This window comes from Schistocerca nitens, chromosome 1 (assembly GCF_023898315.1).
Source record: "Schistocerca nitens isolate TAMUIC-IGC-003100 chromosome 1, iqSchNite1.1, whole genome shotgun sequence".
Classification (NCBI taxonomy): Eukaryota; Metazoa; Arthropoda; class Insecta; order Orthoptera; family Acrididae; genus Schistocerca; species Schistocerca nitens.
In genome coordinates, this window is record NC_064614.1 from 937,883,362 (window position 1) to 937,910,872 (window position 27,511).

The 27,511-nt window shown below is 45.0% G+C and overlaps 1 protein-coding gene across 1 annotated transcript in view; it reads left to right on the forward strand.

Annotated features, from left to right (window-relative positions):
• LOC126213481 (uncharacterized) overlaps positions 1-27,511 on the forward strand; it is a 550,281-nt gene that overhangs the window by 212,859 nt on the left and 309,911 nt on the right. The window contains exons 3-4 of the mRNA XM_049941309.1: positions 5,257-5,390; positions 26,164-27,309. Of these exons, the coding sequence (XP_049797266.1) occupies positions 5,257-5,390; positions 26,164-27,309 (1,280 nt within the window). The remainder of the gene's footprint in view (positions 1-5,256; positions 5,391-26,163; positions 27,310-27,511) is intronic.

Here is a 27,511-nt window from a genome sequence, read left to right on the forward strand (position 1 = left end):
CGAGGTTCAAATGGTTCTGAGCACTATTGGACTTAACTGCTGAGGTCATCAGTCCCGTAGAACTTAGAACTACTTAAACCTAACTAACCTAAGGACATCACACTATTCCATGCACGAGGCAGGATTCGTACCTGCGACCGTAGCGGTCGCGCAGTTCCAGACTGAAGCGCCTAGAACCGCTCGGACACTCCGGCCGGCTAGCTACCGAGGACACAGATGAATAGCGCGACTGCAGGGACTTACCCCTTTGCACGCCTCCCGTGAGACCCACATTCCCAACTGTCCACAATCACATACGTGATGTTCCTAATAGATATTTGCCCATCCACTTATTACTCGAGCCCACTAAGGTGACGATTCCCGTAAGAGTTCGGGCAACCTGGGCGCGTTCGCACAGCCGTCTCCATCGAGGTATATCAACAATACCTGTCGGCAGCTGAGGGTTTCAATCAATTATCATTTATCTGGGAATTTCATTATCATTCTTCATTAGAGGACCAGTGATGTTTATGGAGGAGTCTCATACGGTTTCTCAATTCCTAGAGAAATTGTTTTCTACGTTGCTGGAACTTGGAAACAAAAGAGATTCAGTCAAATGTATCTCCAACATCTGAATTACTGAAATCACGCGCGATTAAATTTCTTAAGTTTAAGGGATGCAAATGAGCTGGGAAGCTGCCGCGATTAAATCTCATCTGTAGACTGTAGAGATAGCTGTGCTGTGTACTGAGATGTGAAGCAAGGTAAGCGAGGTATATCGGGCTCAACCCACCCATAATACTTCCCTTGCTGCTTAATTTATAGTGTTGGGACGTATCTCTAATGGGGGCGGCTTGCTAATAGCGAAACGGGAGGTACTGCGCTTAGCTTACGCTAAGGCGAATAAAAGTCGTGCGATAGCAATATGCACGTATCGAGATGGCGGTCGTAACGTGTACCCGAGGTATAAAAGGGCAGTGAATTGACGGAGCTGTCATTTGTACTGAGGAGACGCATGTGAAAAAGTTTCCGGCGTGATTATGGCAGCAAGACGGGATTAATTGACTTTGAACGCGGAATGGTAGTTGGAGCTAGACGCATGAGACCCTCAATTTCGGATTTACATTCGATATTACGAGATCCATAGTGGCAGGAGTGCGCCGAGAATACGAAATATCAGGCATTACCTCTCACCGCGTATAACGGAGTGGCCGACGGCTTTCACTTAACGACCGAGAGCATCGGTGTTTGCATAGGGTTGTCAGTACTAACAGAGAAGCAACAAGGATTGGAATTACATCAGAAATCAATGTGGGACGTACAACGAATGTATCTGTTAGGACAGTGCGACGAAATCTGGCGTTAATGAGCTATGGCAGCAGAAAAAAATGGTTCAAAAAAAATGGCTCTGAGCACTATGGGACTCAACTGCTGTGGTCATCAGTCCCCTAGAACTTACAACTACTTAAACCTAACTAACCTAAGGACATCACACACATCCATTCCCGAGGCAGGATTCGAACCTGCAACCGTAGCAGTCGCACGGTTCCTGACTGCGCGCCTAGAACCGCGAGACCACCGCGGCCGGCCTATGGCAGCAGACACCGACGCTGATGCCTTTGTTGAGAGGACGACATCGCCTGCAGCGCCTCACCTGGACTCGTGAGCATATCTGTTTCTCAGTTGGTAAACAGTGGCCTGGTCAGAAGAGTCCCGATTTCAGTAGGTAATGGTAGAGTTCGAGTGTAACGCAGACCCCCACGAAGCCGTTGTCTCAAGTTGTCAACAAGGCACTGTGCAAGCTGGTCTTGGCTCCACAATGACATGAGCTGTGTTCAGGTGGAATGTATTGGCTCCTCTGGTTATGTTCGGATATTTAGAGACCATCTGCAGCCAGTCATGGACTTCACGTTCCCAAACAGTGATGGAATTTTTATAGATGACAATGCGCCATGTCACCGGACCAAAATTGTTCGCGACTGGTTTGAAGAAAATTCTGGACAATTCGAGCGAATTATATGGTCCACCTAGATCGCCCGACATGTATCCCATGGAACATTTTTGGGACGTAAACGAGGCGTCAGTTCGTGCACAAAATCCTGCTCCGGCAACACGTTCGGAATTACGAACAGCTATAGAGGCAGCTGGTTCAATATTCCTGCAGAGTACTTCCAGCGATTTGTTGAGTCCATGCCACATCGAGTTGATGCACTACGCGGGCTAAATGGAGGTCCTACTCGATATTAGGAGGTATCCTAGGACTACTGTCATCTCAGTGTATCATCGAGCTCGGCTCTTCAAATCAAATGGCTCTGAGCACTATGGGACTTCACATCTGAGGTCATCAGTCCCCTAGAACTTAGAACTACGTAAACCTACCTAACCTAAGGGCATCACACACATCCATGCCCGAGGCAGGATTCGAACTTGCGACCGTAGTAGTCGGTCGGTTCCGGACTGAAGCGCCTAGAACCGTTCTGTCACAGCAGCCGGCTTGCTAGAGTCTCCGGATTTGCAATACGACTGAGGCAAAAAAAAAGAAAAAAGAGTAGAGTTTAAAGTAGCACCTACGACGAGGTCATTGCACATCGAGCATAAGAAGTGAAGATAAAGGTCGGTCGTTGTGACCGAGAGGTTCTAGGCGCTTCAGTCCGGAACTGCGCGACTGCTACGATCCCAGGTTCGAATCCTGCCTCGGGCATGGATGTGTGTGATGTCCTTAGGTTAGTTCGGTTTAAGTAGTTCTAAGTTCTAGGGGACTGATGACCTCTGATGTTAAGTCCCATAGTGACCAGAGTCATTTTTAAAGAGAAAGGAAATATGCCGCGCCCTTTCAAAGGAACCATCCGGACATTAGGCGTAAATGATTTAGAGAAACCACGGAAAATTTAAATAATGACGACCGTACGGGGATCTGAACCGTCGTCGATCCAAATACGAGTTCACTGTCTTGCCACTCGACACTTTACTTGGTGACTGAGCAAGGGACGGCGGTGGAGCGGACAGCATACTTTTGTGACCCTGAACAGCTTCGTGGAGTGAGTGCCGAACAGGTACTGGTCGTGTGTTGCTGTTCTTTGATTGACTTGTTTGCCACTCGACATGAGTGCCGAGAGCTTCATGATGTGGCCTGATTGTAAAAACGAGACATTTCACGCGGGCGTTGCAGTTGGATACGAACACTTCAGGAACACATTGCGAATGTTCTTTTCACTCACCTTTCGTCCTCTCTAGCTGTTTTCCTTACACTGAAGATACAGCACTGCCGTAGATCCATTGATGACACTCAACTTTGCTGCAATTCGGACCATTACGCACGGTTAATCTGGTACTTGGCTATTGGCGATAAGTATTAAAATATTTTGGAGAGATGCCAAGATACATTTTATTTCTCGCGAGAACTACCCCTGTTGAATGTTTACTGCTCGTATTCACAAACACTCTGAATAATAATCACTCACAATTTAATTGAAGAATAATTAAAATCGGTGCTATATACAACACTTTCGCGCACTATGTGTAGTGGACTGACAAGACAGCCAGTCCACAGAGACGGGTAGCCGAAAGGGCACACGTACACACACGCCGACTGGCGCAAAGTCTGGAACAGGATACGTGATGAATGTGATAAAGAAAAGAATGTAGCTACTAGAACACTTAACTTTTATATCGTCCTTTGGTATACAGCATTCTTGATGATACAAGTGAGACTCTTTAGATTCATGAAGTAACTAATGGCGCCTTGCTAGGTCGTAGCCATTGACTTAGCTGAAGGCTATTCTAACTGTCTCTCGGCAAATGAGAGAAAGGCTTCGTCAGTGTAGTCGCTAGCAACGTCGTCGTACAACTGGGGCGAGTGCTAGTACGTCTCTCGAGACCTGCCTTGTGGTGGCGCTCGGTCTGCGATCCTGACAGTGGCGACACGTGGGTCCGACATGTACTAATGGACCGCGGCCGATTTAAGCTACCACCTAGCAAGTGTGGTGTCTGGCGGTGACACCACACTATGTACGTCTCTCTACCTGCACGCTATGTCTCAGACCGTCGTGACTCCCTGGTGTCAGGCCGTTCTCAGGAAAGGCAACGCTTCCTTATAAGGGCATGCTCTGGACATCGAATACGAGGCGAGCAACGTTTTTGTCAGTCGTTTCACAAGTTGGACCATGCAACCAGTGCATGATCATGACGCAACACGTGTTGCCCAGATGAGTTGTACAACATTATAGTCTCCGTATACGACATTATTTGAAAGGTCTCGTCATATAGTATATGTAGACTGACAATGGCAAGGAAAGCGTTTCTGAAGAGGAAAAATTTGTTAACATCGAGTATAGATTTAAATGTCAGGAAGTCGTTTCTGAAAGTATTTGTATGGAATGTAGCCATGTATGGAAGTGAAACGTGGATGATAAATAGTTTAGACAAGAAGAGAATAGAAGCTTTCGAAATGTGGTGCTACAGAAGAATGCTGAAGATTAGATGGGTAGATCACATAACTAATGAGGAGGTATTGAATAGAATTGGGGAGAAGAGGAACTTGTGGCACAACTTGACTAGAAGAAGGGATCGGTTGGTAGGACATGATTTGAGACATCGAGGGATCACCAATTTGGTATTGGAGGGCAGCTTGGAGGGTAAAAATCGTAGACCAAGAGATGAATACACTAAGCAGATTCAGAAGGATATGCCGGCCGCGGTGGTCTAGCGGTTCTAGGCGCTCAGTCCGGAACCGCGCGACTGCTACGGTTGCAGGTTCGAATCCTGCCTCGGGCATGGATGTGTGTGATTTCCTTAGGTTAGTTAGGTTTAAGTAGTTCTAAGATCTAGGGGACTAATGACCAAAGATGTTAAGTCCCATAGTGCTCAGAGCCATTTGAACCATTCAGAAGGATGTAGGCTGCAGTAGGTACTGGGAGATGAAGAAGCTTGCACAGGATAGAGTAGCATGGAGTGCTGGATCAAACCAGTCTCAGGACTGAAGACCACAACAACAACAACAACAACAACAACAACTCGTCATAAGGCTAATTGGGCTCAAATATTACTTGTTGACATCCCTCAAGCGGTGGTAAGTCATTTCATTTGACTAACTCCGATTGTAGTAGCTCTGTGCTTGAAGTCTGGTGCATCGCATAATCAGTATTTCTAAGGATGTTCATATATCTGTGTTCCAGTACCATTTTAAAGCAACAATTTAGCACTGTTAAGTCATGTGTTACATAAATGTGAACTGTGCCGTTTGTGAATGACACGGTATGTGTTTGTTGGTGTGTACAGGGAGATCCAGGCGGCGACGGGCGAGTGGATGAACGAGTACGTGCGGCGGCCCAGCAGGAGGAGGGACAACCGCGTCTACGTGCCGCCCGCAGACGTCGTCAAGCGCAGCATCCGCCGCTCCTGGACCATCTCCAGTGAGTACTCCACACCTGCCACTGCTCCACCCCAGCCTATGTAAACACTCCTGGCGACAAAATTGCTCGCCTCCCAGCCGGCATCACACTGAAACCTCCCCTTAGAAAAATTAATGAATTGCTGTGCTGGTAAACCCCTTACGTTATTTGATTTTCAAACACCTGAGCAGAAGTGAACGTACTCAGACATTTCTCTCTTTACTTATTCTGATCAACACTAAACTGACACACAATATTTTTAGCGCAACGCAATCTGACTTTCAATGATCCCTACAAAAGAATGGTCCTGACTAACAATAACCTATACATTTCAAGAATCACTTACCTCACAAAATTCTTCGTTACTCGCACTACTGCAATACAGCGAGCGCCAATACTGCCAGCTAAATAAAAAGATCATAACTACTGAAGGCACTAACTACTGATAGGCATATTTAGCAAATGAAAGATTTTGATAGAGAACAAACAATGTATTTACCTTAACAATATTCAAAAGTCATCATATATATCAGTTCATGATATCCAGTTTTACAAATTTACTCTTTCTGATGGACACACGTCCAGATCGTCCGCTCTCAAAATTCTGCCATCTCTCTCCCCACATCCACCACTGCTGGCGGCTCACCTCCAACTGCGCAACGCTTCGCGCTGTTCACATCCAGCTGCCCAACACTACAGTAGCGAATATTACAACAATGCCAACCAGCCACAGACTGCAAACAGCACAGCCAGTGATTTTCATACAGAGCGCTACGTGACGTCACCAACATAAAAACCTAAACAGCCTACTTACAACACCATTACAGAGTAACAGTCCTCTAGGAGAATAGCAAAATGGCCAGACTGAGGTGGGCGGACCACGTAGCACAGATGAGTGATATGGAGGTAGCTAAAAAAATGATTCAAATGGCTCTAAGCACTATGGGACTTAACATCTGAGGTCATCAGTCCCCTGGACTTAGAACTACGTAAACCTAACTAACCTAAGAACATCACAGACATCCATGCCCGAGGCAGGATTCGAACCTGCGACCGTAGCAGCCACGTGTTTCCGGACTGAAGCGCGTAGAACCGCTCGACCACAGCGGCAGGCGGTAGCTAAAAGGATACTGGATGGAAATCCAGGGCGTCAGAGACGACGAGGTCGACAGAGAACCATATGGCTGATGAGAATGGAAAGCTCTAGCGTTGGATCTTGATATCCGGCGAAGAGAGCAATGTTCACAGTGAATTGCGGAACCGGAACGGAAAACGCCAACTCCGCAATATCGTGCCTACCGCTTGCTGCCTCACCCCCCCCCCTCCCGCCGACCCCACCGCCCCCCGACCGCCCACCCCCCTGCGGAGCAACTCCTCGACGATTTCGAGTGTTCCCAGGAGGTCCTTGCAGTTATTTAATATTTAGCGCTTTCAGTCAGACTCAGAAGCAGAATTTAGGCATTTCTATTGATTTCCTACTTCCGCTCAAATAACTTTTCTAGAAGGTGCCGCTTTCCGTTACGTCCTTCAGAAATTTATTTATATCAGGTGCTGGAAATCAATGACCATTACGGGAAAACGAGTCGCCCATGAAATCAGCCTAGGAGACTCCGACCAAGTCCCATTTGGAGCGGCTAGGGAAACACCGACGCCGGCCGGAGTAGCCGAGAGGTTCTAGGCGCTTCAGTCTGGAACCGCGCGACCGCTACGGTCGCAGGTTCGAATCGTGGCTGGGGCATGGATGTGTGTGTGACGTCCTTAGGTTAGTTAGGTTTAAGCAGTTCCAAGTTGTAGGGGACTGATGACCTCAGCTGTTAAGTCCCATAGTGCTCAGAGCCATTTGAACCATTTTTTGAAACACCGACCGACCGTCGCCAGGTTTCATAGAAGACCTCGGCCATAGATAGAAGAAACTATCCTGACGCCCACATTTGCGAACTGGACGACCACACAGTCGCGAACAGGAAATGCAGTGTTAAAAAAGGACGTGACAGTGGAGCGACTAGAGGGAGGTGAGAGAGATGTTACATCGTCTGTAGCCACGTCGGTGGCGACAATGTATGAAAACTGGGGAATGAACTGCCTATCACTGTTTCCCTTCTGTCCCCGGACGCTGGAGGCTTTTGGGCTTCTTCACGTACTGCAAATGTTTCCTTAGTCAAATTTACAGCATAATTAAAGAGAAAGGGGCATTGGGAAAGTTGCAGATCAGTAATAACTAGTAAATGCGATTTGCTTCGAATATATTGTAGAAAAGGACATAAATGTGAGGTGTCGTGTCAGAATATTTTCATGAGTACACTCACAATTCTGAGTCACCCGGCAAGCTACCACCTTGCTTCAGGACAAGTAATGAAATACACTGCCGGGAAAAAAAACTAGTACAGTTAGCAAGACGACGTAGATTTTTGATTCGATGCCCTCATATACCACCTGGGGTGTAGGTAGATGTATTGATGGTGGTTTCAACGTCGCCCACCAACAGACAACACAGTCGAATAGCTACCAGTGCTCCATCTGTGTTTACCTTCCAATTGGGAATGGTCACAGCCAGAAGGCCTACTGTGGTACAAAGGTACGAAGCAAGCTGGCAACCATGCCGTGGAGACGCACTCGTGCTTCCTGCAGCCAACTGAGCGAATTCGAAAGATGTCAAATTGTGGCCTTTCGTGTGGCAGGATGGTTCTTTCGGAGAAATGCGACACGAGTTGGACTTGGTGCGTCAGTTGCGCAACGATGTTAGTATCAATGTCCACGTGAACATTCTCTCACCCGTAGACAAAGTTCCGGACGTCCACGCAGCACAAACGCCTACCAGGATCGTCGTATTGCACAGGCAGCATCGGCAGATTGTACAGCTACCACTGCACATATAAGGGGATTTGTGAGTCCAGACGTTTCAACACGAACTGTTGCGAATCGGTCATTAGCAATGGGAATACGGGCACGCACATTTCTAGCACGTTTTCCAGTCTCGCCACAGCATCGACGTGCACGGTTCTACTGCTGCCTGGCCACAAAACTCAACGTGCTCTGCAAGACGTGCAGGTACTTCACTCGCCAGCACGATCTCCGGACTTGTCTCCAATGGAACACATGTGGGATGTGATCGGACGGGAAGCGGGTAGTGCGAACTCGTCAACCAAAACCTCTTACAGAACAACGTGAACATGTTTAGCAGGTGTGTCCTGACGTATCCTACGACAGTACTTGCCACCTATACGATCGAACGGATGCCAAAGTCAGCGTCTCCATTGGCGCCCGTGGAGGCTACACCACACAATAACATGGGTGTTCAGCGTGGGTCGATAACTCGTACCTCAGAACCTCTTGTGTTATTGATCTGTAAATGTAATCGTTTCATGTACTCCATATTACTGTTGCAACAACAAAGCTAGAGTGAATTGGAAACAGGGTGCACTAATTGTTTTTTTCAGGCAGTGTAGAAAATACTTAGAGACCCAATAGAAACCAGACAAGAATACGTACAGTCCTGGACTGGAGAGAGACGAGGATTGTTTAACCGATATGGATTAAGAAAATCGGAGATTTTAGCCATGAGTTTCTAAATGCGAGCCCAGGGACCGAACAAGAAAGCTTTCCACGAATGCCAAATACTCGTAGTGCGGGATTGCGCAGTACCAGCCAACGTAGTGGCTGCAAGCTTCTTGTCGTGAAACATGCTGGCGAAACCAGAGCGTCTTTGCATGAGGCTGCTCCCAAGATAATGGAAGACAATGCTCACATATCGAATTGACGGTAGCTTCCGCACTGCCACAATTCGAGATCTGAAGACGTCCACAACCAAATGGGCTGGAGAGCAGCTCTGCCTGCTGATGTTGAACTCGAACGCGACTCCGAAGTGAGCACCTGTGGTCAGCGAAGGGGTTCACATAGCCAATATGACAAGTTGTGGAGGAGGAACCATTGCTGCTGACTCGGCCCGGGGGGATGGCACGAATACTTCGCACTCAAGTTGGGACACCTCTCTGGGCGCCAGTTCTCCGAATGGGGAGGGAATTATGGTGCCTCTGCGACTGCGCGGCTTCAACTTAAACGTAACGGCCCCAGAACTTTACAAATTTTCGCCATCGTCCATACCTTCTAAATTAATTAAATTTTAAATGGGAAAATTACTTCGCCCCTCCATTTGATAGTCCTCCATGCAGGCAAACTATCGGTGGTATCGTTGCCCTGGGAAAATTAATCTAATTACACAACGTGATTGATTTAGTGTAATGACATTTTAAATGATTAACAGTCTGGTCTGAGATTACTATCGATGAATGGGAATTTTGCACGCAGTTCGAATTTGTGATTCGAAATTAATTTCATTCGGCTCTCATTATTTGGGGTATGGACTTTGCTGGACGGCCGTCGTTCGCTCGCCACATGCGTTGTGTGCCTTCAAAGAGTGTCCCTGTTACGACAGGTGATAAAAGGGCATGGAACAAAATCCTTAAAGTCGAACTTAGCTAAGAATAGACAGTAGGTAAATAGAGACAGTTATTAACACATTGTTGTATGAAATAATACCAATACTTAATCATCTCAAATACATAGGGTGTTCCAGTAGGAGCAGTAAATGTTTCAGTCAAATGTAGCGTAGACTGATTGGAAGACTGATTCGAATAAACTGTTCCACATAACATGGGTCCAAGTTTTATTGGTTACAGACATACAACTGGTAGAACGTAAACAATGCAATACGCACAGACATCACCTGAAGTTGAATGTGAGTCACGCAGTTGAAATATCGTGCAAGAATAACCGGAAGAAATCCGATTGTTCAAAACATGACTACGCCTCGCCGGGAAAGCCTGAAAAATTACAATCACAGAAGCTATTAAGAAAAGGCAAGTGGTTATGTTCGAAGTTGATTTTGATAAATTTCAGCTCAGACTTCAATGCACTTTCTAATTTCTGTTGACAGCACCGCGTGAACCTCATCTGAGGTCGTCTTGGCGTTTTTTGTGGGAGCGGAACTATCCATAATGCGAACGATCAGGTCGTGTCTTTTGTTAACTTTTCTTTCTAGACTGTCTCTACCAAAGATTACAACAGGAAAAAACTGAAGGGGGTAAAGTCCGGGGACCTTGGTGACCAAGAAACGACTATTTCTGCCGATCCATCTTCCATGTTACGGTTGGGTGATATGTCAACTGGCGACAAGAATTTCCGAGGGTCCCATTATGCTCGAAGATCCACCCTTTGTAGCCAAAGAAACCTCTTACAATGATGCTGAAAGCTCGTCTTCAAGAAAATCTTAAATAACGGGACCCTGTAAGACGATGCTGTAGCGCAACAGGCCCAGTCAGCTGCTTGTCTCTCATATCGAACCACACATTTGCAGAGAAACGTTCCTGAAATTGAGTCTCTTGAAAGCCATGTGTGTTTTCGTCGGGCCACTTAGGAGTATGTGAGTTATGAGTGCTGCTAATACCGTCGATGGTAAAAGTAGCTTATAATCAGTACACCGTTTTAATTGGATTACTCGGTGATTTCCTTTAGCCAACGACAAAATTCAAATCCATCTCCTTCTCGGAATTGTTAAATCCGTTATAAATGGATAATATCCTCTATTTTCTTGTATAGGTGAGTGTAAGTGTAGAAATTTTACATGTGCTTGTTGGAAGACTACGTTATACCTTATGAATGATGTCTTCTGTTTCATCTACACTCTATTCATTGCAAGTTAAAAGAAATATGAGTGCCGGCCACTGGAAAAGTCTCATGCAATTTTGTGAAAAAAACGAGTAAAGAAATTAAACTCCGAATAGGCCTTGGGAGGCTCAACAGTACCGACTGGCCGCCGTGTCATCCTCAGCCCATAGGCGTCACTGGATGCGTATATGGAAGGGCATGTGGTAGGCACACCGGTCTCCCAGCCGTATGTCAGTTTACGAGACCGGAGCCACTACCGCAGTTTAGCTCACAAGGGCTGGGTGGACCCCGCTTGCAACAGCGCTCGGCAGACCGGATGGTCACCCATCCAAGTGCTAGCCCAGCCTGACAGCGCTTAACTTCCGTGATCTGACGGGAACCGGTGTTACCACTGCGGCAAGGCCGTTCGCGAAAAAACAAGTAAACATTCTTGAATCTGGTACTCAGCGGCTAGAAAAACGTCTACCGTTTTTATGTACAAGCAGCAGTAGCGTTTTCCATTACAAAATCCGTACACAAATACGATATCGAAATACTCACCATTTGTAAATACGTCCGTCATGATTAAACGATACTGTAGCATTGGCTAACGAAATACAATTACAGCTGAAAAACTCAGTTATGTAAAGTCTTGCTCAGTTTCAGCTTCAAGATAAAAATGACAATCGACAAATTAATCAACATCAACTGGATCAGAAAATGCGGAATGAAAAGTTATTTCTCTAACCAGCTTTATCTCTGTAACCAATAACAATAAGACATGTTACGTGGGAATGTTTTATTCGATTTGGTATACACTTTGAGGAAGAAATTTCTGAGGATGTACGTATGGTAGTGAAACATGGACTGTGGGAAAACCGGAACAGAAGATAATCGAAGCATTTGAGATGTGGTACTATAGACGAATGTTGAAAATTAGGTGGACTGATAAGGTAAGGAATGAGGAGGTTCTACGCAGAATCGGAGAGGAAAGGACATCTGCTAAGACATGAGGGAATGACTTCCATGGTACTAGAGGGAGCTGTAGAGGGCAAAAACTGTAGAGGAACACAGAGATTGGAATACGTCAAGCAAATAATTGAGGACGTAGGTTGCAAGTGCTACTCTGCGATGAAGAGGTTAGTACAGGAAAGGAATTCGGTGGCGGGCCGCATCAAACCAGTCAGTAGACTGATGACCCAAAAAAAAAAATTCCACCACCTCAGATATTTGGTATTCCTCCCGAAACACCGTGTATAGAGTTAGATATCAGCCGTAATCTCCCGCACAATCGATTCTTTAAATAATAGAAGTACCATGTATAAAACAGCTTCATCCGTCTGATTACTTTACAAATTAGTTAATGTGTTAAATATTTTACCTCACGCGTGTAAAACCTTTGTGACTGAAGACCCAAAGCTCTGATCATTAGTTTCGAATTATTGACCCATAGAACAATGGGAAAGTCAAAATTGTTTGGAAATTCGTATTTCCTGAACTGAGTGTCGTACAGTGACAGAATTGTGCAGTTACATTCAGGGCCGATTGTATAAAGCATTTAACCTTAGCTTAAGATAGAAATGGGTCTCAGATCAAGTTCAACCGGGAGATGTGCGTTGTATAAATGTTAATCCTAGATCATACGCCGTGAGGTGGGATCACATTTCACGGGTGCCGGCCGCGGTGGTCTCGCGGTTCTAGGCGCGCAGTCCGGAACCGTGCGACTGCTGCGGTCGCAGGTTCGAATCCTGCCTCGGGCATGGATGTGTGTGATGTCCTTAGGTTAGTTAGGTTTAAGTAGTTCTAAGTTCTAGGGGACTGATGACCACAGCAGTTGAGTCCCATAGTGTTCAGAGCCATTTAAACATTTCACGGGCGAGGTGGGATCACATTTCACGGGCGAAAATTCGCGGTTCAAAGTCAGATTCAGCTCTAATCGTCAGTTTATAGTCTAGTGGCATTACGATTAATCTCTTTTGTTTTTAGCAGATACCAACTGAAACAATAAAAAAGTTATTTCCACATAAAAAGGAATGTAAATATGTGACTACGAAATTCCCACGGTGCAGGTGCTCAAAATACCTTTTTTTCCATCTGGAACGTTAGGTTAAGGAAATTACCGGCTACGTGTGCACTTAATTATCACTCTCATAACAGCTCTTGGGAGAGGACTAGTAATGCATGTGATTAATTCAAAAGCATTTTATACACTCTTTGCAGAACATTAAGATAGGAAAATTTGAAATATCTGTAGTGGACAGTTAAGTATTGGAATTTTGACCGCAGCCAATAACTATTCAATATCACTTACACAGGATGTTTCAGAAGTGACGGTCAATATTTAGGGGTATGAGAGAAATGCTCGTCCGAAACAAAAATTCAAGTAAACATGCGCTTTATCTATATCTTAAGAGTTATGAGCAATTCTTGATCTTCGATGATGTGAAACATTTCTTCCACTGCAAGCTCTTTGCTTTCCATATTTTGGGAAGTGGTAGCATGGGCCGGAACCAGAAAAAAAGTCTAGTAAACATGTACTCCAAAATGCATATCTTGAACGTTATGAGCACTCGTTCATCTTGACTACTGTGAAACGCAACTCTTCCAATGAACAAGTGCTCATAACGTTCAAGATATGCATTTTGGAGCACGTGTTTACTGGCTGGAAGAGACTCAAGAGAAAGTACGACAGGGATGTGGCGCCATGTTGACCCCGGTGCAGTTGCCAGCTGCGCCAGGTTTCCCGGTTGAGGATCTATGGCGCGAACAGGCCGATCGAGGTGGTACCACAGATCCTCGATTGGTGGCTACGGAAGTACAATAAACTCATCCTGGTGCACTTCGAACCATGCACCTATATTGAGAGCAGTGTGATACTTCGCATTGTCCTGCTGGTAGATACCACCGTGCCGAGGAAAAACCAACTGCATGTAGGGTGCATCTGGTCCCCAGGGATACGTGCAAACTTGTCTTGATCCATTGTGCGTTCCAGAATGACGAGATAACCCAGGGAATACCATGAAAATATTCCCCAGACTGGTGTAGGGTGTTTGGTTTCAGACGTTTTACGCCGTACACGCCAACGGCGTTTGTCCGATGGAGCATGCAATGTGATTCAGCTGTAAGGCTAAGCTCAAATTGAGACGCGTGTAGCACGTGAGACGCGACACGACACTACAGCGCGAAGCGCACGTGTCGCGCGGATCCAGCGCATATTGAGACGGTTACGTGCGCCGGTTGACGACGCTCTGCGCTGACAGATCCGAAGCGCGCGCACCCTGTTATCTTTCTCAAACGATTTTACACAAACTATTCACTGAAAATATTTGATTTTTGCCTTACTTGTAGCGTTATGTGTCAGCTTCGTGGCGAAGTGCCCATCATTTCGCTAATGGTCATACTTGTTGTGATATACTCATTTTAGTAATATACAACGCAAAACTCAAGAAGTTGGCAATGAATAATAGGGGTTGCCATGATTTTGCGTTTGGTGCGTAGTACACCATATGTTGCTGCGTATGAAATTCAGCTAACATATTGAATTTTTGTTTAGAGTTGGGAGGAGGTCTCCATCTGTCTCAGATTTTGAGAAAATGGATCCTATGTAGCGCTTTCACTCCCGATCTCACGCCCACGGGAATGAAATATTCTTACATCCCTCATGGTATCTCCTAAATCGCTCGAGACATCGGAACGTGATTTTGGTGAATGATGACACACAAGGAGGATAGTACTTTGCCAGTTCGTAAACACGCTGAACTTTCTTATCTATGACGATACATCAGTAGTTATACTTCCCTTCTTATTTTTTTCATTCGAGTGAGTGTAATTTTTTAAGTGTTGTAGACAGCTAGTGAGACAAGAGTTTCCTAGTATGAAAGTGAACATGAAATTTCTTCTCTTACGTTACCACAAACCGTCACAGTGAGGTATTTCGTAAGTTATTGAGCTCTCTGGTCGCTAATTACTTGTTGAATGAGACACCCTGTTTCAGAATTCTGTCACAATAGCTGCTGCAAAAATGAGTTTGTGCAAATTATATTGTGTTTTAGCAAAATAAGTACTCTCATATCTGCCAACAAGAGAAATGTGGCCGTTACTCGTAAATGGTGATGCTTCTTCGAATAATAAAAGGTTAACAATTCTTACAAAAATAAATTGCCAACTCTGCTGGAATTTTGGCCGAATCGCATAACTCATCGTATTTTTAACGCTGAGCGACTGGAATGGAAACTTACCAAAGGATTTTATTCCTTTTCTTCATGTGAGCAGTATCAAAGTAATGACGAGCATACTTTTCAGGCGGAAAGACACGCACATGCCTGATGCTGGTTACTCTCATTAAACAAGTAATTAGCGACCAGAGAGCTCAATAACTTACGAAATACCTCACTGTGACGGTTTGTGGTAACGTAAGAGAAGAAATTTCATGTTCACTTACATACTAGGAAACTCTTGTCTCACTAGCTGTCTACAACACTTAAAAAATTACACTCACTCGAATGAAAAAAATAAGAAGGGAAGTATAACTACTGATGTATCGTCATAGATAAGAAAGTTCAGCGTGTTTACGAACTGGCAAAGTACTATCCTCCTTGTGTGTCATCATTCACCAAAATCACGTTCCGATGTCTCGAGCGATTTAGGAGATACCATGAGGGATGTAAGAATATTTCATTCCCGTGGGCGTGAGATCGGGAGTGAAAGCGCTACATAGGATCCATTTTCTCAAAATCTGAGACAGATGGAGACCTCCTCCCAACTCTAAACAAAAATTCAATATGTTAGCTGAATTTCATACGCAGCAACATATGGTGTACTACGCACCAAACGCAAAATCATGGCAACCCCTATTATTCATTGCCAACTTTTTGAGTTTTGTGTTGTATATTACTAAAATGACCATTAGCGAGATGATGGGCTCTTCGCCACGAAGCTGACACGTAACGCTACAAGTAAGGCAAAAATCAAATATTTTCACTGAATAGTTCCTGTAAAATCGTTTGAGAAAGATGAGAGGTTGCGCGCGCTTCGGTTCTGTCAGCGCAGAGCGTCGCCAATCGTCGCGTGCGAAGTATGGTGTACGCGTCCCATTATGCGCAGGACCAGCACGACACGTGCGTCGCGCTGCAGTGTCGTGTCACGTCACACGTGCTATACGCGTCTCAATTTGCGCCTAGCCTAATGGCCACCTGCCGCCACTGAGTGCACGCCCAGTTGCGGTATTAGCGTGCAAGTTGCAGCCTTAACAACAGTCAGCATGGGTGCATCTACTTGGCGCCTGCTGCAGGGGGCTATAAGCAACAACCTCCGCTGAACGGTCGTTGAGTAGACACTGTTGATAGCCCCTTGCTTCATCTGGGCGATCAGCTTGTCAACAGTAGCACGTCTATTGGCCTGTACCCACCGCCGCAGCCGTCGTTCACTCCTTTCATCTAGTGCCCGTGGTACACTATAGTCGCCTAGGCGGCAGTTTTGGATTGCACCACTTTGCCAAGCACGGTGTACTTTAGCCACTTTAGCTCGCGAACAGGTTACAAACTTAATCGTTTCGGAAATGCTTCCCCCTTGGCCCGAAATCCTATGATCATGCCCTTCTAAACGTCAGATAAATCGCTGCGTTTGGCATCACAAGAGTAACTGCCTTGTTTTCCGCCTTCTCCCGGCACGCTTCTTACAGGGTGAAGCGACTCCTCACAAGCCAGCGGTAAAAAATGTCTGTCGCAAAATTTCGTCCGGTGAGTGCATTCGGCAGAAAATGGACGCTAAAGAGTGGCAATCTGGCAACACTGTAACCACATGTATGGTAACTACCTTTGTCAGCACATGTGAGTAGTGCTGCGCAGCTGGTGCAGTGGATGGACTTTTGGGATAGCATGCAGGAGGTCGTGGATTCGATCCTGGGTTCGGGCGCATTTTTTTTATTTTTTGTTAATTTCATTCTGACATTTCATACCGTAATATTCGCTGTTTCTTAGGTCACATGTATCCTAAATTTACAACATTTTGTAACTGTGAACGTAACAAATACGTGGTTAGACAAATAAGCAGTAGACAGTTGAAGCAAATGACCTCTCATAGGACAGAATAACTACAAAAATAATATCAATTTCGAGATGCTAAACATGCGCCTGTTCCATGTAATGCGCATTATCCCTTTGACAGATATTGTTCTGCATGAATCATACCGACATCGCTAATTGTGAAATGTTCTATTTCGAATTACACTGTGTCCCTAACGGTAATAGACGTGATGTTTCCACAATCCCATCGATACACTAATAATAATAATAATAATAATACTGTATTGAAAAACGTACTAAACAGCATGCGGTTACCAGACTCAGTGTTGATAGGCATGGCACCATGGTGATAACACATACAAATAGTAACCGAGTTTGGACTTCATTCGCAAAGCTCATTGGTAGTCCTATTGGTAACGTAAGGCCTAACGAAATGTATGGACCTGAACGAGGCAAGAATAATAATTGCTACTAATCTCTGTGACTGTTGGAGGAGGATACAAAGAAAACAGGTTTCGCATCTCATGGATGAGGTGATTGTGAAATTCCATGACAAGAAAAGGGCTTCTTTCAAAGCTGAATAATCTTCCATTTCTACGATTGTAGTATGTAAGTGCAAGTGTTTTCTAGAGGAGCCGCTGCAATCGCTGTCGACGATTAAGATGCCAGGTACCCTGCACGGTACATTTATCAAATAAAAAACATAGGCCTCAACCCAGGATCGAACCATCGACCTGCTGCATCCTAACCCAAAACTCTATCCACTGCACCAACTGTGCAGCACAGGGACTGTGTGCTGACGAAAGTAGTTACCATACATGTGGTTACAGTGTTTCAGATTGCCACTCTTTAACGTCCATTTTATGGCGGATGTACTCGCCGGACGGAATTTTGTAGGGACCTTTTCTTTATCGTCGGCATGTGAGGAGCTGTGCTGCGGAGCCCAAGTGCGCGAATTTCGCTTCACCCTGTATACCCTCCACTGCTAGTGCTGCCACCTGCCCTCTGTGACTAGTTCACGTTGAACATAGACGGGGTCACATTAAATGGTCCTTAATGGGTAAATGGTTACCTTGAGAGCGATCTGCAAGCAGAAAGTAGGGTAAGTTAGCCAATGCGGAACTCTGCAATCTACAGTAAGTTTTGTGTGCCACCAAATTTTTCTGGGTCGTCATCCAATTTAATTAAAATGGGAAAATTTAATGTAAGAACTGAATTAATCACTGAATTGGTAAGCATTTCTAACGTGTTAATATCAGTAAAAAAACCAAATAAATTTGTAGAATGAGCGTATGGGAACAATTTAAGTACAAACGTAAAATCAAGTAATTCAGAGCAAGCAGGAGCTTAAGCCTCAACAAAAAGAATAAGATAATGACCCAAAAATCTACAGATATAAGGCCTGCCCTTTGCGCTTCAGATTGGTTGACTCGTTTGGGGGAGGGGACCAAACAGCGAGGTCATCGGTCTCATTGGATTAGGGAAGGATGAGGAAGGAAATCGACCGTGCCCTTTCAAGGGAACCATCCCGGCATTTTTCTGAAGAGATTTAGGGAAATCATGGAAAATCTAAATCCCTGAATGCGAGTCCAGTGTGCTAATCACTACACTACCTCGCTCGATTTGCCCTTCAGAAGAGACAGGTGGGATGTGTTAAAAGTAATCTTACAAAAAGAGAGGGGTTTGTCTGAGCAAGTCACCACAATTTGAAGTAGTGATCAAAATAAAACATCACATTAAAAATTCACAAAGTAATTCTAAACTATGATCTGTCTTTGCGTGTTATGTAATTAAGTAACTCACTTACATTACTATTATATTGAGTGCTGCGGTACACTGCTGTGATAAATGAAACGGAATTCTGACGCGTGCATGGAAAAAGTTCACATAAACACACACAATTCAGACACAAGATTAGAGATAAAAAGAATTTTTCCCATCATAGTAAATCAGAGTCTCACTATCGCTGTGATTGAATTATTGCGAATAAGATTACTATGGAATACTTTCCGACACAGAAATTTGTCTGCATCACCTTGCACACTAAACTAACAAGGGGAGGCCGCCAATTGTGAAATTCAGATTCGATTCATACTGCGCATAATAAAAGCTCATAACCAGAGGTGTAATGTGGCAAAGCACCAAGATGCACTTCTCAGCCGTTATCGAGAAAATCGACAGTCAAAAGAAACCGTTGCGGTGAAATACTCTCTACGATTAATAATTTTCTACAGCGTCGTGGCGCAGCGGTAAGCGCTCGGGTTCGTAATCCGGTCGCCGGATCGAATCTCGCGCCATGCAACATTTTTTTTATTATTTGTTTTTTTGTAATTCAAATATATATATATATATATATATATATATATATATATACTATTAATGAATTGCTAATGCATGTTGGTGAAGGCGGATCGCTCTCCAATTGTACCGCCTCCATTTTTCCGTTTGCTTAACAGGGTGTACCAAAGCTCTCACGTCCGCACTGATTTTCGACGATGTTATAAGTTGCGCTAGGGACCGCATCTACCTTCTTTCGAAGTTAGCAGGCAACTACGCTGTTATGCGACGGCTCGTTTCGGCCCATTCAACATCTGTCCTTCATGTGTAACGAGCGAGTAACGGAGTTTATATTTCATACCTGCCATAGCAAATTTGTGTGCGTGGGGTTTCTATTCTAATTCGAACGTTTGACTTACGCTATACGTATTCGTTTCGGAATATCGTTTCTACGTCTTCCGTTAACTATACGTGGTTAACATTATGAAGACAATTAATAACATTTGTGAAATATAACTTTGTTTGCGGAAAACATAATGATGTTCGAAGACGCCAGGTTTTCCACGACAAACGACTTTCAACAACTTATTATATGCATAATTGTTGCAACTGATTGCCGGGAATTATATATATGTGTGTGTGTGTGTGTGTACACACATTTGAATTGCAAAAAACAAATACTAAAAAAAAAAAAGGTTGCATGGCGCGAGATTCGATCCGGCGACCTTCGGATTACGAACCCGAGCGCTTACCGCTGTAGAAAATGATTAATCGTAGAGAGTATTTCACCGCAACGGTTTCTTTTAACTGTCGATTTTCTCGAGAAGTGCATCTTGGTGCTTTGCCACATTACACCTCTGGCCATGAGGTTTTATTATGCGCAGTATGAATTGAATCTGAATTTCTCAATTGGCGGCCTCCCCTTGTAAGCTACGATGGCGTGAAACACCCGCAAATGTCGTGAATATTCATGAGTAAAGCAAAATTATTAAGACTCGTAGAAGTTTCAAGAACACGAATGTAAACCGCATAGACACAAATAGCAATAAAATATCACGCGTAATTAAGAATAAAACTTATTCATGATGGAACTGAAATTACACACTGTGAAATCACCACCACGTTGTATGAAAGAAGCTACACAAACTTAAAACTGAAACGAAATGAAAAGTTGAAGAAATAAAAAAACATACACACGAGAAAAGTTCCCACATACAATACAGTTAAAAGAGAAGTCATACAACTGAATTTTAAACGTATGCTGGAGTAACGAACTTCCCACATCACGTGTTCTGTTTACACAAAGCGAGGAACGGAAAAACTTACCTCATACAGAAAAATATACTCGTGACTACACTCTGAAAAATATAAGAATTCAACTACCGAATTATATTAATTAAGGGAAACGATGGGCGTTGTATAAAAACTTAGTAATGTAGAAGAAAATAATGGAAAGATAAGAATGAAAAGATCTGTAGAATTTTCTTTTGCTGTCGAAACAAGGTATGGGACATAAATCATATTTACGGTAAACATACGAATTATTATTAAATTTGAATGAAGTTCAGAGACGAAAGGAAATAGGTGAGTTGTAAATTACTGTCGCCAAAGTCTAGCGGGAACGATTGAGGGGGGGGGGGGGGCTGTAACTCGGGTTGATGTAGAGCCTTGCTCCCACCGGTGGCTATGTTGTTACTAAGCTATGTGCTTCTTGTTTACAAGTTTATTATGTGACTTCATATACAATAACATGTCACGGGTTATCTACTAGGTGATTTGGTCAAAGCCGGCCGGTGTGGCCGAGCGGTTCTAGGCGCTTCAGTCTGGAACCGCGCGACCGCTACGGTCGCAGGTTCGAATCCTGCCTCGGGCATGGATGTGTGTGATGTCCTTAGGTTAGTAAGGTTTAAGTAGTTCTAAGTTCTAGGGGACTGATGACCTCAGATGTTAAGTCCCATAGTACTCAGAGCCATTTTTGATTTGGTCAAGGAAGAAGTCTTCATCGTTAGTCTTCAGTCTTGCTTGAGTCAGCTTCGCTATCTTTCTCTGACGTGTCTGTCATGTTGATTGTTTGTTCTGTCCTGGCTGTCATACGGCTCCGTTTTTTTCGTTCTTTTGCAAAGATGCAGGCGCGTGGAGATCGAATCTGACGTACTGTTGGTTTCTTTCCGTGCTGTTCCGTATCTAATCACATTGTATAGCTCCTCGTATGTGTTCTCTATTCGTCTGGCCTGTGTGAGAAATGAACATTTTTTTTCCCATTTAACCACATGCAAAACCCACCGCCTTGACAACTAAGGTGGGTTGTTAGCTTAGTGAATTCGGTATATATGCAGCAAGTCATGTTCTCTTAGCCGTTGCAGCCACTCACAAATGTTTTGTTTGCGAGTGACTGCACCGTTTCCCGTCCCTAGCCACGAGGAGGGGACCAGATCTTCGCTATCCCATGCAGCATACGTGGTTTAGTGTTACATTACAAAAGTATTAACAAATGTATGAAAACAAGAGAGAAAAAAGAAGAACATAGTGAATGAAAATCGATATCATCATCATCATCTTGGACAGTTTCCAGCCACTGGCTGGGTCTGTCGGGAACACAAGCCTCTCCATCGTGTTCTGTCTTTCCACCATTCCCCCTCTTCCACCTTCGTCCAGTTCTATTCTCTTCTCGTCACACATTCCTTCACTCCCTTCACCCATCTATCTCTTGGTCTTCCTCTGGGCCTCTTCCCCTCCAGTTGCAGATCAAACATCCTCTTTGGAATTCTTCCCTCATCCATTCTCTTCATGTGTCCATACCACCGCAGTCTTGATTTTTCTATCCTGTCCTGTACTGGTTCCTCCTTTAGTCTTTCCCTCACATACACATTTCGCAATCTGTCTCGTCTTGTTACACTCAACCTGCTCCTCTGGAACTTCATTTCACTAGCCTGTATTCTACTTTTGTCGCTTTTGTGCATTACCCATGTCTCACTTCCGTATGCCAATATGGGGACAAAGTAGGTTCGGTATATAATTCCCTTTGATTTCTGTGGCACCTCCTTGCTCCAAATAAGCCCCCTAATGCATTTGTAGAACTGCCCTGCTTTTCTGCACCTTTCATTTATTTCCATTGCATTCCCCCCCTTACTTTCAATCATACTTCCCAGGTACTTGAAGTTCTCTACCACTTGTAGTTTTTCCCCTCCACAAGTTATATCCACATTTGGCCTATTCTTCTTCCTTGTTGTGACAATTATTTCACTTTTCTTTGCAGAGAAATGCATTCCATATTGTGCTGCCGTGCCTCCCATACATCTAACTGCTCTTGCACCTCCTTCTCGCAATTTCCCCATAACATCAGGTCATCGGCAAAAAGCACTGCTTTCATTTTATGATCTCCAATTGCATCTCATACTTGCTGTAGGATTTCATCCATAACAATAATAAACAATAAAGGCGAAAGTGCACTTCCCTGTCGCAGCCCATTTTCCAGCTTGAACCATGCAGTACGTTCCCCTCCCTCCCTCGATATCACTTTACAAAAATAATAAATATAAATTTTGAAGGAGAAGAAATATTTATAACGATAGATAGATAGGAGTTCTGCAGAGAAGAGTGAGGACAAAATTAGATATAGAGTGAGGATTGAAATAACGAGGTAAAAATCTATTTGTGGTGGTTATGGAAGAGAGAGAGAGTTAGAGATCTGGAGTTATGTAGAGGAATATAGAAAGTAACGGGTTCCCTTCCCCCAAAAATGGTACGATAGCTCGAAAGGTGTGAGCGTATCGTACTCATGTGTTCATGCGATGTGCAGAAAAGTTTACATAGTACTATGTGTGTGCCTTGCAAATGTGCTGCGCTCTATTTTATATTACGTTTTTAGCATATTAGTGACATACACATTTACTAAATGATTTACAATGACGATATCTGCTGATGGACACACATACTACTCTTTTCCAATAATTTCGTCTGTTCTTACTACTCTGTATTGTATACCACAGCAAAGTTCTGCTTTGTATTTCAAGATAATTTATCACATGTCCTACTCCTTAGACTTATTTTGTGTATCTGAAGTATTATACTTTTATACATTGTGTACCTCCTAAAAATAATGCTAACATTAATTTTATGTTACTTTCAAGGATACAGAACACACATTAATTACATATTACAAGGAAATACTTATCTCACTACACAACACAATACGAGGTGCATTCAAGTTCTAAGGCCTCCGTTTTTTTTTTTCTCCGGACTGGAAAGAGATAGAAACATGCGCATTGTTTTAAAATGAGGCCGCGTTCATTGTCAATACGTCCCAGAGATGGCAGCACCGTACGGCAGATGGAATTTTACCGACAGTGGTGAGAATAAGGACTGTTTTATATACTTAAAATGGCGACGTTTTCCTTACTTGAACAGCGTGCAATCATTCGTTTTCTGAATTTGCGTGGGTTGAAACCAATTGAAATTCATCGACAGTTGAAGGAGACATGTGGTGATGGAGTTATGGATGTGTCGAAAGTGCGTTCGTGGGTGCGACGGTTTAATGAAGGCAGAACATCGTGTGACAACAAACCGAAACAACCTCGGGCTCGCACAAGCCGGTCTGACGACATGATCGAGAAAGTGGAGGGCATTGTTTTGGGGGATCGCCGAAGGCTGTTGAACAGATCGCCTCCAGAGTTGGCATTTCTGTGGGTTCTGTGCACACAATCCTGCATGACGACCTGAAAATGCGAAAAGTGTCATCCAGGTGGGTGCCACGAATGCTGACGGACGACCACACGGCTGCCCGTGTGGCATGTTGCCAAGCAATGTTGACGCGCAACGACAGCATGAATGGGACTTTCTTTTCGTCGGTTGTGACAATGGATGAGACGTGGATGCCATTTTTCAATCCAGAAACAAAGCGCCAGTCAGCTCAATGGAAGCACACAGATTCACCGCCAGCGAAAAAAATTTTGGTTAACCGCCAGTGCTGAAAAAATGATGGTGTCCATGTTCTGGGACAGCAAGGGCGTAATCCTTACCCATTGCGTTCCAAAGGGCACTACGGTAACAGGTGCATCCTACGAAAATGTTTTGAAGGACAAATTCCTTCCTGCACTGCAACAAAAACGTCCGGGAAAGGCTGCGCTTGTGCTGTTTCACCAAGACAACGCACCCGCACATCGAGCTAACGTTACGCAACAGTTTCTTCGTGATAACAACTTTGAAGTGATTCCTCATGCTCCCTACTCACCTGACCTGGCTCTTAGTGACTTTTGGCTTTTTCCAACAATGAAAGACACTCTCCGTGGCCGCACATTCACCAGCCGTGCTGCTATTGCTTCAGCGATTTTCCAGTGGTCAAAACAGACTCCTAAAGAAGCCTTCGCCGCTGCCATGGAATCATGGCGTCAGCGTTGTGAAAAATGTGTACGTCTGCAGGGCGATTACGTCGAGAAGTAACGCCAGTTTCATCGATTTCGGGTGAGTAGTTAATTAGAAAAAAAATCGGAGGCCTTAGAACTTGAATGCACCTCGTACACAAGTAATCATAATATCCCCAGAAAGTACGTAAGAACAGGCAAAATCTGTGCCTTTTGTGAGTTTTACGTGATGGTACTTCTATATTTGCACGCACTATCATGGATTTATACACGTATCGTCCCATTTGATGCATATCTTTTGTGAAATTGTGAGCCCAAATAATGGGATTAAGGTTTTAAACCAAAGCATTACATGCCACATAGGCGTGATCCTAGAAGTGTGCAGTACAATTTTACATAATGATTTTAAATTACAACGGAACTACATGTGAGAGAACTACATTGAATTGCGTAGTGTACAAAAGGCAAGCTACAACATTACCAATATACAGTTATATATATTTTATGGATCTTTGCATTAATCTGATCTCGGATATGTGCATTCGAATAAAACTGATTTAAAAGTGTGCTAACAATCGTTTCAGAACACTCTTATTACTACTTGTTATAAAAGCTTCGAACATGCTAATTGTTGAAGGCACTTCTGGTTTTCTCACAACTGCTTGCCCTTGTTGCTTAGAAGCTGAATGAAGTACAAAGAGACAATTACTAACACAAACAGACAACTTCATCTGCTTCAAAAATGAGGCTAAGCACAGCAGAAGCACTACAGTGTTATGATTGGTCTACATACACCCTTGTCTTATATAATATTGTTTTAACATTTAAAGTAACATTTTAATAATTTACTTCATACTGGTATTAGCCAATGCATGTCACCCTTGAAACTTCATGGCAGATTAAAACTGTGTGCCGGACCGAGGCTCGAACTCGGGACCTTTGCCTTTCGCGGGCAAGTGCTCTACCAACTGAGCTACCCAAGCACGACTCACACCCCTTCCTCACAGCTTTACTTCCGCCAGTACCTCGCCTCCTACATTCCAAACGTCACAGAAGCTCTCCTGCGAACCTTGCAGAACTAACACCCCTGGAAGAAAGGATATTGCTGAGACATGGCTTAGCCACGGCCTAGGGGATGTTTCTAGAAACATGTCACCCTTACTTATGATTGATAAACTAAAACATGTGAATATGACGATATATGAGTTTTGAAATTAATACTTGCGAATAGTTACAAGTAATTACTAATAGTTACACAGATTTACTGAAAGTTATACAATTAGTCTTCTATAGAGAGAAACGAACGGTGTATTATTATCTGAGATAAGGAAAATCACAATTTTTTTTTTTCCCCTGAAGGCGTTATGTAAGCAACCTGCGGCTTGGACGGGGTGGCCAGATGCCCGTCTGACCTTTTAGTAATATGGATGTCTTCCTAAGTTAATAAGATAATTTGATACTTACGTCTCTTCTTCTTACGCTTGTGTGCAGATCCGTCATCGAGGTGGTCAGCAACTCGAGACTCTCCGGAACTGAGAGCGTACAACAGTCTTCCGCGCCACCAAGAATGCTGCTACACTTCGCTAAACCACGTACCGAGGGACAAGTCGCCGTCGTATCCGAGGGATGAGAGCGGCCCCTGCGGATCTCCGCGTTCCCGCGACAGCCAGCAGTCCCAGTCCCAAAAGTACAGCCTCCCAGACGACGAAGATACGACCGATCGATCCCCGACCAGATCGCCGCCGGTAGCGGACGTAGAGGACCGCCCTGCGGCGGCGGCGACGACGAGCGAAACAGCCGAGCAGAGTCCACCGGCCGGCACGTTCAGAGACAGGATGTCCAACTCGCCCGCGCTCAGCGCCCGGGTCCGCAGGCAGCAGTACTTCAGCTCCAGGAGCGACGACGACGCCGAGTTCCAGAGCAGGTACCTGCAGAACCACGTCCTGAAGCACCACCGCGCCGACGTCGGCCGCCAGAAGTCGGACGACTACGTCGCGGGCAGCGCCCCGGAGGACAAGTCGTCCTCGCCGGGCAGCAGCCCCAGCGTCCAGGAGAGTAGGCTGGCTGCCGTACGCGACCTCAGGGACGTCACGTCGTCGTCGACGAGCCACAGCAGTCGCGAGGTGTCGCCGCTCACCAGGAGGCACCAGAGCTTCGACGTGGTGGACAGGCCCCAGTCGAGGACCGTGTCGCTGCTGCAGCACCGGCACTCCTCCGTGGACCGCGGCGGCGAGGCGGCCGCCCCCGCGTCGCCCCACCGGCGCTACTTCCTCGTCGGGCAGGACGCGCCCGCTTCGGCGGCCCACTCGAGGCACTCGCTGCTCGGCCGCGAGTCGGTGCTGCCGCCGCCGCCCCACCGCCGCCCCCTGCTCACCAGGGACTACGTGTCGTCGACCCTCGAGTACAGCGGCAACAGCGACAGCGGCGGCGAGATCGTGGCGACGCCACCCCCGCACGGCCGCCGCTACGGCGGCGCCAGGGACGACACCTCGTCGCTGTCCTCGCACAAGGCTGACGGTTCGCCGGTGCACGCCAGCTCGGGCGACGATTTCGACGTCGAGCCGATAAGTGGGACGGTCTTCCGTAAAGTGACTGTCAAGAAGAGAAGGCAGGAGACTCGTAGGGTGCTCGACAACGGTAAGTACAGTCAAAGTGCGTTTCGGAAAAGCTTACTGCTTGCGATCCGGTCGCTGGTTACTAGATGCATTTGTAACTACCCTGAGTCAACAATATGTTGATGGTGGCGGTGAACTAAAAATGTTCGACGACTACTTTTTTTTTTTTTTCAATTTCTGATCGGTCGCGAAATTAAAACCACTGCGAAAACCTGGTGAAGCTT